Genomic DNA, 12,762 nt, shown 5'->3' on the forward strand with positions numbered 1-12,762 from the left:
TACAGGCTTGGGACCCTAATCATTTCAAAACTGAAGAGCTGTTTCAAATTGTAAGAGAAGCAGATCATTTAAATAACTTAGCTCTGCGCTCCCTCAGACTTCCAGATTTTCAAGTGCACTTCAGCCTGGAAGTGAATGTGGTATTGGACATAACTCAGTGCAGCACACTTTACAATCAGCAGAGTACAGCTTGGAGAGCATTTGAAGTTAAGCTGAGATTGCTCAGAGCAATGATGCCCAGATTCCCCCATTAACTTTCAGATTGCAACAATCTAACATCTGAGACTCTCCAGTTACTTTAAATCACTTGATTGTTTTTGTGAGATGGTGCTGGGATTTATTTTTTTTTTAAGACTGATTTTTTTTATTTTTTTTTATCACACAAAAACAAAACGTTGCAGTATTTCACTCCTAAAGACAAGGGCTAAAATGTTACATACAGACTTTATTAGCCTTACAAACTGGGGCAGGGGCTTTGCCCTGAAAGCCAGTTCTATCTGTCACACACAAGGCTGCTATTCTTGTGTTGGAAGACTCCAAAATGCCTTGCATATGACATGGGCACTGAGAGAGCAGACACTGTCCTCAATAGCACTTCCTTCAGCCTTGAGAGAGAATGCAGAGCATGTTGATTTAACTGCTCCAGTGCCTTTGGATATATGACATACATCCAGGAAAAAGGATGCCTGTGGGACACAGGACACATATATTCTGCATCCTACGTACTTTGGACACAGTGAAAAAGCCTGGGACATTCATGGGGACATTCACTTGAGAAGGGTTAATTCAACCTATTATTAACCTACTAAACTCTGGACAACTGAAGTTAGGAGAATAAAATACAGTGATTAATATTTTGTGAATAGTGTCATTTTATACTGAAATTAAATTACCTGTTTTGGGAAACAAAGAGAAGATCCTAACTGCAGAGAAAGAGGGTGAAGAATTTTATTTTAATCAGTTTGTTGTTATGGTTAAAAGAGGCTGTAAGGAAATGGCAGAGGTTTCAAAACTGTGGTCAGCAACCTGACTGTGAGAAAGTTTTGTGGCCAGTTTCTATTTGGCAGCTGGACTTATGCACTGGGATAAGAGTTTTTCTTGCCAGCAGAACAGAGTAGCCAGCTATTTGAGTAGCTGTATTCCTGCATCCCATATCATTCTCCCAAATGATGCTTCTATGATGCCACATTATGAACTAGATAAGGAAAATACCTGGATGAAAAATAAATAATGGGGGAAAGCAAGGTTAACCTAAATCACTTGTCCATTTGCTATGGACAATGTATTTCCATGAGAGAAGAAGAGAGAGAGAAGAGTGAAGAGGAAAGATGACCTCTAACACAAATTCATGTGCATTTCTCCAGCAAGTTCAAAATGACATTGTTTTCTAATGATAGAAGTTCATGGCATTGGACAGTTGGAATGGAATTACTGCACTTGTGCTAATGCTTCTTTCTGTTTTCTTCAAATACATCATACAGCACCAGCAACTAATTTGCCTTTTTCCAGACAAAATCACACAGTGATTTGTACTTATCTTGTGACAGACTAATATACATTGGGGTTCTTTTCTTCTCTTCTATTTGCAAGTGATGATCTGGGTTTTAGCAGAACTCTTGTTATCATTCCCTAAGTGCACAACTTTGACATTATCCTAGTAAATTCCCATTTCTACTGCTACAGTCCTCAGGGTCACTCAGTTCTCACTGCATGAGTCTCCTCTGCATTGGCAACACCTGGCAGCTTAGTGTCCTTAGGGAATTTCATTAGCATCTACACAAGTGCTTAATGAAAGTATTAAGTAAGGTTGTTCAGCAGACTGGTCCTTGAGGAATTTCCCCAGTAACTCCTCTCCAGTCTGGTGGTTCCCACTTGCACTGAGGGTGTCTCTGGTTCCCCCCTCACAAAGGAGAGCGAATTCTCTGGTGTGTGAATAACATTCCTGGCTAATTATGCAAATCTCCCTGTCCTCTGTGATGACACGGTTTATAAAAGAAGAGATTATGTCTATGTTATTGTCAACAATATTTTGCAGTTTGCTTTATATAAAATCCTTTTTATTTTTCTAAATCAGGGTGAGGTAGAGAAGGTTCCACTGCTGCAATGTTGTTATGCTCTGAACTGGCTGTCCTCACATTCCGAATTATTCTCGACCACAGGTAGACCTGGGCCTTCTCCGCTTTGTTTCTGGAATTGGGACCCAAGGAGCCATCTCAAAAGAAACAAAGAAAGAATATTATCTGAAAACATATCGTGTTGATGTCAGCTCCAATGGAGAGGACTGGATTACACTGAAGGAGGGAAACAAACCTGTTGTAAGTATTTTTTCTTTTCTTTTTTTATTTCTCTTCAGGTGAGAAATAGTCTGCTGAACTGTTTAGATGCTATCATCTGATTAGAAACGAGGAATAAGGTTTAGTCAGGTTGGTCAGCACTATTTCCCAAATCCAAAAGCCAGTTAGTGTCTAAGTAGTAATGGGCCACAGGAATTGTTTATGCAAAGCCTAGAGCAGCTGAAAATGATCTAATGTGATGCCCTGTCTATTGAACCATAATTTGAGTAATTTTGTGTCTTTTTCCTGGACTGGCCTGCTGTTTCCCTGTTTCTCAAAGATTTTCTATGTGACCTTGAGAAAAATATTATGCAGAACTTTTAAAAAAATGTGTCTGTCCATTATCTGCAGTGAAGTTCGGGATATGCTACGTGTCAGTGTCTCAGCTCCCTGCATGGCCATGCAGGACTGCTAGCAAGTGATTAGTGGTTTGTTAGACTTCCAAGTATCTCAGTGATGGGGGTCATGCAGACAGATGATTAGGCACATCTTTCCATCCTTATAGATTTTTATCACCTTTCCATTTATCAGCAGATTTGCTCTCTGTGACCTCCCAATGAAACAGCTTTAGACACTCGTAAGAAAAATTGTCATTATCCGCTACCGTGAGCATAAAGCTCATTACTGAGAAGTCAGTTCTGCTCCAGCTCTCACATGAATAGCCCCAGTGAGCCTGGGCCTCCCTTCCCACCTCGCTCAGGATGTGCCTGAGAGTAGCATCCCCAGAGGATGCCAGGGGCTGATGCAATTGGAAAAGTTTTGTGGTACCTCTCTTCAAAACAGTTTTTTTGTGACCCTTCTGTAAAGACACAGAAGAGCTGTGCAATATCAAACTCTATCAGTGCAACCCTATCTGGCTCTAAATATTTGGTTACTGGTTTGTCCCTGACTCATCTGAAAGTGCTATGCCAAGTCCACTACATTTATCTAATCAATGTGGCAGCGGTGTTTAACAAATATATCTTGCTTTTTGGAAGCACTTTGCAAAACAATAAAAAATGAATACTGAAAGCTTCTCTCTGACAGGTATTATCCTGTTTTTTCTGGAAGTTCTGAAAGTAAAATGACACAATGTGGACACTGTACAATGATGTATATAAAGATACTTGACTTGCCTAAAGTCACAAGAAGGGCCAGCACAGTGGCTGGTATGAGACACTGGGTTTCCTGGCTCTGGATTCTGTAATCTGAACAAATGCTTCTTTCAAAATCACACCATGCCTGATTTTCATTACCAGCTTCAATTTGTAAACTCACCAAGAGTGTATTTTACATGAGTTTCTCTTGCACATGCTGTCCTTAATTAGTGAGAATATTTCCTAGACCTGTGTCACTTGTACAAAGGGTTCATTAAAAAAACAGTTTTCTCAAATGGCAGTATTTTGCTGTTGATGAAGACAAGAAAAAGTATGCACCAGTCTCTCTCACAGATATTTTAATTCAAATTGAAATCTGCAGCTGCAGGTCTCATGGCAGTGTCACACTAACTACATATAGGAATCTGTGTACTTTTGAGAAAAGACTTCTTTTCTCTGTCGAATGCAAACTTTGAGAAAACTACAGCAGGTCTTCCCAGAAAAAAAAAAATAGTTGCTGGAAAGAAATGCTGTTTCATTAAAAATGTCTTACTAGATGCGAAACTCTTAAATTACTTGAGATGTAACTGAGCCTTATGAGTTGACAGCTGTGTGCTGTTGGCCTCCAAATTAATGCAGCTACTGTAAGGAACAAACAGGAAGGTAGGACAGTGTGTGTCAGAAATGGGAGAATGTCCCATAAAAGGAGAGGGGTCTGCATCCATGGAAAACAACAGGAAACTGGTCCCCTCTATGTGAGGAAAAAGCAGGAAGCTGAATCACCTTCTTTGGACTGGAGCATTGCAAGGTTTCAGCTGGGCTAGGAAGGAGTGTGTCTGCAGGATCCTCAACATGAAAGCACAGCACAGTCATGTGCTTCTGGTGGAAGTCTCATTGTTCATCTAATTTGACTGCCAGCCTCAGGGGATGCAGGGAAAATCTTGGAGCCTGCTATGCAGATTTTAAATAGATTTCAATCTCAATATGCAAGGAGAAAGAAATTCTGAGAACTTGCTGAAAAGGATTTGAAAACAGGAGTTTAACAAAGCAAAGTTTGCAAAATACGCCTTAAAAATCTCCCAAGGTCAGCAAAATAGTGTGTTTTTATCATAACTCCATATAGGATTTTTATGTGGTCTAATTGAAGTCCAAATCTTTAATTTAAGCCTGAGATTCTACAGCTTTCTGCATCATTCTATGAGTATACAGGAAATAGAACTGCTCTAATGGGGCGTTGGGGGATTCTTCCAGGACACAGAAGTCGTTGGGTGACAAAGACCAGCGTTTGTTATTCCTGCATATAGATCTGGGCATTAGGAACCACTTTTTTAGTATCATTGAACACCTCACATCTTCATTTTTCCTCCCCAAGGAAAGCAAACCTGTCTGCAAAAATTGTGTTAGGAGATTAATGAAATAGTTTCCCATGCAAGTCTTTTGTCTCAGCCCCCACAACCAGCCCTGGTTAGACCTCATATCATAACTATCTGTAAAACACAGAACTGTAAACACCATTTAAGAGAAAGTCTAACAAATATATACTTTTTCTTTCCACACAAAGGTGTTTCAAGGGAATAGCAATCCCACTGATGTTGTTTACAGACCTTTTGCCAAACCAGTTTTAACACGGTTTGTGCGAATTAGACCTGTGTCTTGGGAAAATGGAGTTTCACTGAGATTTGAAGTGTATGGCTGCAAGATAACAGGTAGGTCTTGGGAAAGATTATACAATCAGGGGAATTTATTTTGCCTATGCTGTGGGATTTATTTTTATGAGTAAAATTCATGATCATGATTTCCACCATGATCTGAATGTAAGAATATTAGAAATGTTAAAAAAAAAGACAATAAAACACTCCAACCCAAACATCCAGTGTTACCTGAATATTTTTCTGACACTGTATTTTAGTTTTAATTACTTTTATTGCAACCATTTTACAGCTTCATGCAAAATTCCTGAGATACATAGACATTCTGCAACTTCCCATCTTATTTTCCCTTCTTACCCTCCAGTCCTCCCCTTTTATGTCTGCTATTCATAGGTAGTTCTCAGCAGGTTTCTCAAGGAACAAACATACATGACTAGCTTTGAGAGGGTTGCACGGTACCAACACTTAGACCTGAAACCTGTGCAAGTAATGGTGTTTGTAGTCAAGTTCCCAGTTGTGATCAGTATTGTAATGTAATTCCTTTATATCACACAGTTGCCTGTCAAAAATTTTTTAGAAGTATTTTTTACAGTTTTAGGTTTTGTATAATTTCTACACAGTGGAAGTGCCTTTATCTGTAAAGTAAAAATGCAACTTGTAATTGAAAGAAAATGTTAATGATTTATTAGACTTTAGAAAACTATTTTTTTCTAGCATATTTTTAGCACTTAATACTGTTCAATGGCACTAATTTTTAATAGTTCTAGGGATTTTTTTATTTTTCTCTTAAGAGAAAAATAAGTATTAAGACTTTTGTCTTGAAAATATTTCTTAGAACTGGTTTCCATACAGCAGAAAAATAAGATTACTGATTACTTTGTTAGAGAATTCCAAGTCATTCTATGAAATCTTTTCAGATAAGATGTAGGTAATCAGAACTACTGTTACATTCTATATTTGAATTCTTCATTCCTTGTTAGCAGGTACTTCTGATTTATTTTTATCTAGGATCATAAAAGAAGCAACTATTTAGCTTCTGTGTCACCTGAAAAAGTCTGAGAGATGAAAGAAATGCATTAGGAAAATCTCAAGTGCATCAATATTTTAATGTATGAAGATTTTCATTTCCAATGTCACCAAAATTAGGTAATCTGCAACCAGGTTTTGGCTAGTTTTGGAAATTTTCTCTGAGAAAATATTCACAAATTCAGATGGCCCTGCATTTGCCTTAGCAAGAGGAATAGAAAACAAGAATAGAATAGGATTTTCAGATCCTTTTGGTTCCCACCAAGCCAAAAATACTTGTGGTATTTTGGTACTTCCTGCTAAAACTAGGATGTGCAAGTTTGAATGAATGAAAATTATATACAAATCCAATATATTATTTTGAATATAAGAAATAAAAAAGGAATTAGTTATGATAGTTGAACTGACTGACTTGTCCTGTTTCTGTTTTGGCTCTTGTTCAGAATAACTATATAATTTATTTGGATTTTTTTTTTCTCTGTAGATTATCCTTGTTCTGGGATGCTGGGTATGGTGTCTGGCCTTATTCCTGACTCTCAGATTACTGCATCTACTCAAGTGGATCGAAACTGGATCCCAGAAAACGCTCGTCTCATAACGAGCCGTTCAGGTTGGGCGCTGCCACCAACTACTCATCCATACACAAATGAATGGCTTCAAATCGACCTCGGTGAGGAAAAAATAGTGAGGGGCATAATTGTCCAAGGAGGCAAGCACCGAGAAAACAAGGTGTTCATGAAAAAATTCAAAATTGGCTACAGCAACAACGGATCAGATTGGAAAATGATCATGGATTCCAGCAAGAAAAAGATAAAGGTAAGGGCGAAAACTCTGCAGTAAAGTTGAGTTTTAAAAAAAGTTTGTATTACATTTCTACATATCTCTGACCTTATAAAAGGGACACAGCTGGGGTGAAACCAAGTAGGAGGACTCCCAGGGCAGAAGCCCTGAAGAAATGCTGTGGGAGCTGTCCCGTGCCTGAGGGCAAGAGCTGGCCTTAGGACATTTGTCTCTCTGGCAGCAAGTTTTGCTTATCCAACAGCTAGTTCAGGCTTGACTCCTGGCAATGCTGATACCTCTGTGGCCCACAATTTACTGCAAAATCCTGTGCAATGGGATTTAAAAATCTACTCTAAAAAGCCAAACTCTAAAACTGACAGTGAACAAAATTATTTGAGAATAATTTATTTGAATTACTTTTATTTTGCTTCTTTTCTGTCAGAGCTCTAGAATGAGAATGGTGTTACTCAGCTCAGTGGGGTGCCTGTTGTATTTCTGAACTGCCTGTGGATTGCTTTGAGAGTTTCACAGGCTCTCTGTAATGATCTGATCCTAGTCCCTCCAAAAGAAAGAGATGAAGTTTCTGTCATGTTATCCCATCCCAAGTGAGAAGTACTATTGTACTGTTACAAGGGAAGCATCTTGGAGGCTGCTTAGGAAGATATTTCCAGAGGAGGGCCAAATGAATTGCTGGGTTAGATTTCAAGGAAAAGAAAATTATTGTGGCCCAGAAGAGTTTCTGGGAATGTATCTGTTTTGATTTGTCTTTGGATGTATGCATTCCAGGACCTAAATTGCACTGGGGGTTTAGCTTATTTGCAATAAATCCCATTGAAGTCTTCCAACCCATTTTGCTATCACTGCTCACAAAGTGCATTTTTGCCTCAAAAGGCATGACTCTTTCTTAGACCTCTTACTGAGTTCCTTGAGGAAATGAGTAGGCATGCAGCCCTGCTCACAATTTGGTGCTGTAGTACTGAGATGACCAGGGAATCATATACCAAAATGTGCCCTCAAAAGGCAAGTCATTGTGGTGCTTGGCAGATGGGAATCCTGGAAGTTGCTCCATATCTCATCTGTGTTAGTTCGAAAATTAGATGTAAAAGCTGTTTTGCTGTATAGGCTCATCCATTGGAGGAACCTGTGTTTCCTTAAAGGAAAAGCTGAGTGGGCCCATGGATGTAGCTTTTCCAGGCACATTTAGTAAATATTGGACTTCATTCTCTCCTGTTTTAATCTCACTGAATATGTCTGCATTTTCTCACTTTTCATCATTTGTTTGGGGGATTAAAACTAAATGGATTCAGCCTTTGCAGTCATCTCCTTTCTCTTGTTACCATGAGTTTTGACTTCATCATAAAGTGTGAAGGGAGTGTAAATCAACAATGGGATCTTACCATTTTCTTTCTAAAATAGATGTTGTTTTGACATGTACTTCTACACTGTGGCTCAACGAGGGAAAAAAATAATGCCATATGCTTTCGAAGCAGCGCGCCGTCTGCTGCATGGCTTTCTGTTTTCTAATACAGGCACTTGCCATCATTGTCAGAAGTTAGCAGTTTGACAAGAAAACTAGTGTGCTAACTAATGCACTGAGCCCATCCTCAGCTTTCATCACCACCAGAAATTAACTTTCAAGATTAATGGAATGGAGAGGGCTGGAATTTAAATCTCTTGTGGCATAATTATAATCCTTCCTAAAAATTCAATCTATTTAATAAACTTTATTCCAAAGCACAAGTCTTCTTTAAAGAGAATAGGATAAATCCCATGATTTTGGAGCCTGAGGAATTTAAAATGTTAATACTGGAATGTAGTGTTTTTAACTGTAAGTAGAGCTGGATGGGACAGGATGCTATAATGAGTCACAGCAGGAACGTGGATTAGAAACAGCCCTGTTATATGAAATGAAACACATCGTTTCACTTGGTTGAAGTCCTGACTTTCAATAAACAAACAACTGCATTTCAGAGAAGAAAGAGCAGTGACAGGCTAAACATAACAACAGAATTTGTCCAAAGGGTGAAATATCACCTTGTTTCTTAACATGATCTTGTCATTCATGCCTGCAGCTGGTTTCACAAAGACTACCATAACTCCTTCCTCTTTGGCTGACCCAATTTCAGCTGGTTTTGAGTGTGCAAAATGTTTCCCCCTGTAACTTAGCTCAAGCACTCAAAGAAGTGAAAATCACAAATCATCAAATAACCATGCAGAACTCCATTTCAAGATTCAATTTGTATTTCTTGTCCATGGGCTTGCTTACTCAAGCTTACTCCATAAAGTCATCCTTTTCTTTCATACTTCTTTCCTCCTTCTGCTTTTTATGGGGGTGGGATGAGTTGTTTTGCAGAATTTTTTTTCTGTTGTTTTTACAGTTCCTTTCATAATTTTTGGTACAAGAAACTTCAGATCATCCTGCCATTTGGAACATCCCTTTAAAATTTTTCTGCAATGTTTATTTTGATTTTAAAATATGTTAGGCAGATTTTTTTTCCACTCACCATCTTCGCTCTTCTTTCATTTAACTGTTATTTATTATACCTTATCTTTGTAGAGGAGTAAAGCAATTTGTGACATAGCTTGTATAAAGGACACTCACAAAATGAAGTTTTGCTGTACACTCCTCTCTCCTTTCCCACAAAGAGTATCAGTATGTGTTTTAAATGAACAGTCAAAATTGAATCACAGGCAGCTCTGCTCTACAAAGGACAACGATTCAATGTAATTCTAGATGCCTATTGAATCCTAATGTCTATGTGTCAGTACTCCATAGTGATGTCTTTTATAAATCAGTTTTCATTATTATATGTTGCTATTAAGACTACTATTAAAAAAGGGAGCAAGGATTCCTCAGATACATGTGTCTGTCTATTTTTTACACATAAAATGGCATTCATTCTTTTTCATATAGTAGGTAGCTTTTCTGATCATTTGCACTATATTGTTATTCAAATATAATAATATGTAATTCCATGTCAATTAGATCTGACAGGCCCTCTAGACATGAATTTGTGATAACTGTCTTCCAAGTACTGGCAGTACACTGGGTCAACCAGAATGCCCCTTGAAGCCACCTTGGAGGTGCAATTTCCCTGGGAAGTAGGAGATGCAGCATTGGTGTTGAAATTATTTTTTTAGTTTAGTTGTTCACAGTCTCTATCACCATTGGCTTTTGCAACTGGCACTCTGTAACCAGTGGCTGGAATGATTGTGATCATAATGCAGATGTGTTCAATAAAAACAAAGAAGGCTTTTAGAACTGCACTGAAAATACAAGAAGCAATCCAGTTTACCTATGCTGGTTTTCTGCCTTAGGAATTCAGGCAGCTTTTCCCATGGCCTCTGTTTTCTCTGCCTCACATGAATAGAAGGAGTTCATTACAGGTTGGGTTTTGTTCTCATCCAAAATGAAGGGCATCTGGTGCTTTCTTCCTTTCTGTTTCACAGCTATATCTTAGAAGTATCTTAGGGTAGCACTTCTAATCTTAAATTTGAACTGCAGTTCAAAGATGTTTTTAGAATTTTGCCATTTCACTAATTCATAGAAAACATGAAAATACTTTTTACTGTTATATACACTTTGATATTTTGTACTTTAGAGACTTCTGTACATAATATTCTAAAGATATTTTTTGCTATAAAATAGGGTTTAAAAAGCTGCTTTTGTCTCTCTTGGGCAATAAAGTTTTCATGCCAAGGACAGTTTCTTTGTTCAGCTGATTCCTTCTAATGACTGATCATCTACATGGAGGCACTTGAGGTGCTGCTATAAGTGCAAATTATAATGCATTCTATATGCAAAAGATTACTGAAAAGGAGAAACTGAAGATATCAAACAAATGCCATTCAGAGTTGTATTATGTCTGAAGAACCCAAAGTACAATTCAGAGAAGAGATTTTTTGTCTGAAATGTACATTTGCTGACCTGCCTTGCCTGTTGGATTATACTACAGTTTTGTCAGGAAGCTGCTTTCTTCTCTTTCTTCTAATTCTTCTTCAATAGCAGGCTCACTGGAAGAACTCTTGCAGCTACTGCTCCTGAAGTTTAATTTATGCTTTTTGAAATAGCTACAACTTGTGAAGCTCTGTCACTGGGGGAAATCAGATTGAAATTTTCTCCTGAACAGTTGGATTATTATTGTAACCACTTAAAAGGTGACAGGATCTTCACCTCAGCCATTTTTTTTCCCTGAGAAGTGTTGGAAATGTCACCCAGTTAAACCTCAGATCAGAGCGTCATTTAAAAACATGTCTCATTAAACACTCAGCTCTTGTTATGACCCTGATGGATTGGTTGCTACTGAGTTTATGAAAAATGAAATGCATTACTTTTCTGAGAAGCTTTAACAATGTATTTTCCATTCTCATTTAGGATAGGAATGCCTGACACTTATTAAGCCGTTAGAATATGGCCTACTGCTCACCTAATTCAAAGGCTGGGGAATGAAGGAAAAAAGATGAGTGTGGAAAATAGACCCTTTTTTTTTTTTTTAACAAGTATCATTTGTCATGCTCTGCAGACTTTTGAAGGCAACACCAACTATGACACGCCTGAACTGCGGACTTTTGAACCTGTATCAACACGATTCATACGCGTCTACCCTGAGAGAGCCACACACGGGGGACTGGGGCTGCGAATGGAGCTGCTGGGCTGTGAACTTGAAGGTAATTGCTCTGCTAGAAATGAATGCACTTTATTATTTTCATAAATACATTCTCTATTTGGTCTGCTGCTGAAGACTGCTGTGTCTGCACAGGCAGCACATCGGACTCTCGCTTCCATGGCTGCCATTAGTGCTGTTTCTTGGCCTATTCAGTTCCTCTCTGCAACATTTGAATGTGCCCAAGGCACAATTATTATTCTTTTTCCCGTTTCTTTGTTGAATCAGTGATATTCTCCACATGGTTTTCCATTCCCTTAAGCAGTCTTATGATTATACTTCTGAGAATCATAGAGCTATTAGGAGAGAATAAAGACAGGAACTTAAATTTTATATTACCATGATACAACCCTGGAGGAGATGTTTTCCAAGAATGTAGAGAGGGATCTTTGCACTAAATATAGTAATTATGTGCCTCTATCCTTAAAGGACCTGAAAGTCACACCACAAACTGTGGTGGGCAAAGATCACTTGACTGGACAGTGTCTGTGGTGTTACTTTTGGGGGGTAAAGGGGGCCTCTTTGTCCTTTACTAAGCTTTAATTTTGCAAGAGTATGTAGGAGATGAAAGACCAGGAAAAGCAAAGTTTAGACATTTGTCCTTGGACTGTGACATGAAGTCTGCTTTGATTTTTGTTATATAAACATAATTATTTAACTTCATAGATAACTACAGATAACACTATGTGAATTAAACAGTTTTATCTGGTGGATTATGGTACAGTGGTGAGGCTTATAAACCACATGGTTTAAAAATACACAGATTAACAAACCATATTATTTGGGGTTTCATATGACACCTTATAGAAGCAGCTGAGCAGGCTCCCAAGATGAATGGAAACTGTTCTACCTCCATTTCTTTCTCACCATTTCTCCCCCAAGAGGGAAGTGTGGGAGGCATTTGCTGTGAGAACTGATGAGTTCTGTGTTGTTTTTTTCAGTTGAGTGATTGAATAAGTATGATTTTACTTGGCCCGGAAAGTGGGGAGGTTGGAAATACTTCTTAGTTCCCGCAGGAAGTCCTCATTTCCTATGGGAATACTTAGTTCCTGGAGACTATTGTGCTACTTGCTCAGAAAAAAAGAAAACCCAGCACCTGCCTTATGTAAACTCACAACCTGTGGACAAAGCCCTTCAGCCACAGAGCTCCTGTAGCCACCCAGCCATCCAGGAGTGAGTCTGTGGACCACCTTACAAGAATATATTGCTCCATGAGATGGAGGAGCCTTTGCTT

At 38.4% G+C, this 12,762-nt stretch overlaps 1 protein-coding gene across 3 annotated transcripts in view; it reads left to right on the forward strand.

Annotated features, from left to right (window-relative positions):
* The window catches only part of NRP1 (neuropilin 1), a 113,238-nt gene that overhangs the window by 77,218 nt on the left and 23,258 nt on the right, over positions 1-12,762 (forward strand). For all 3 annotated transcript variants that reach the window (XM_015617764.3, XM_015617765.3, XM_015617766.3), the window contains exons 8-11: positions 2,160-2,315; positions 4,971-5,115; positions 6,569-6,900; positions 11,388-11,532. In XM_015617764.3, coding sequence (XP_015473250.1) covers positions 2,160-2,315; positions 4,971-5,115; positions 6,569-6,900; positions 11,388-11,532 — 778 coding nt within the window. The remainder of the gene's footprint in view (positions 1-2,159; positions 2,316-4,970; positions 5,116-6,568; positions 6,901-11,387; positions 11,533-12,762) is intronic.

This window comes from Parus major, chromosome 2 (assembly GCF_001522545.3).
Source record: "Parus major isolate Abel chromosome 2, Parus_major1.1, whole genome shotgun sequence".
Taxonomy (NCBI): domain Eukaryota; kingdom Metazoa; phylum Chordata; class Aves; order Passeriformes; family Paridae; genus Parus; species Parus major.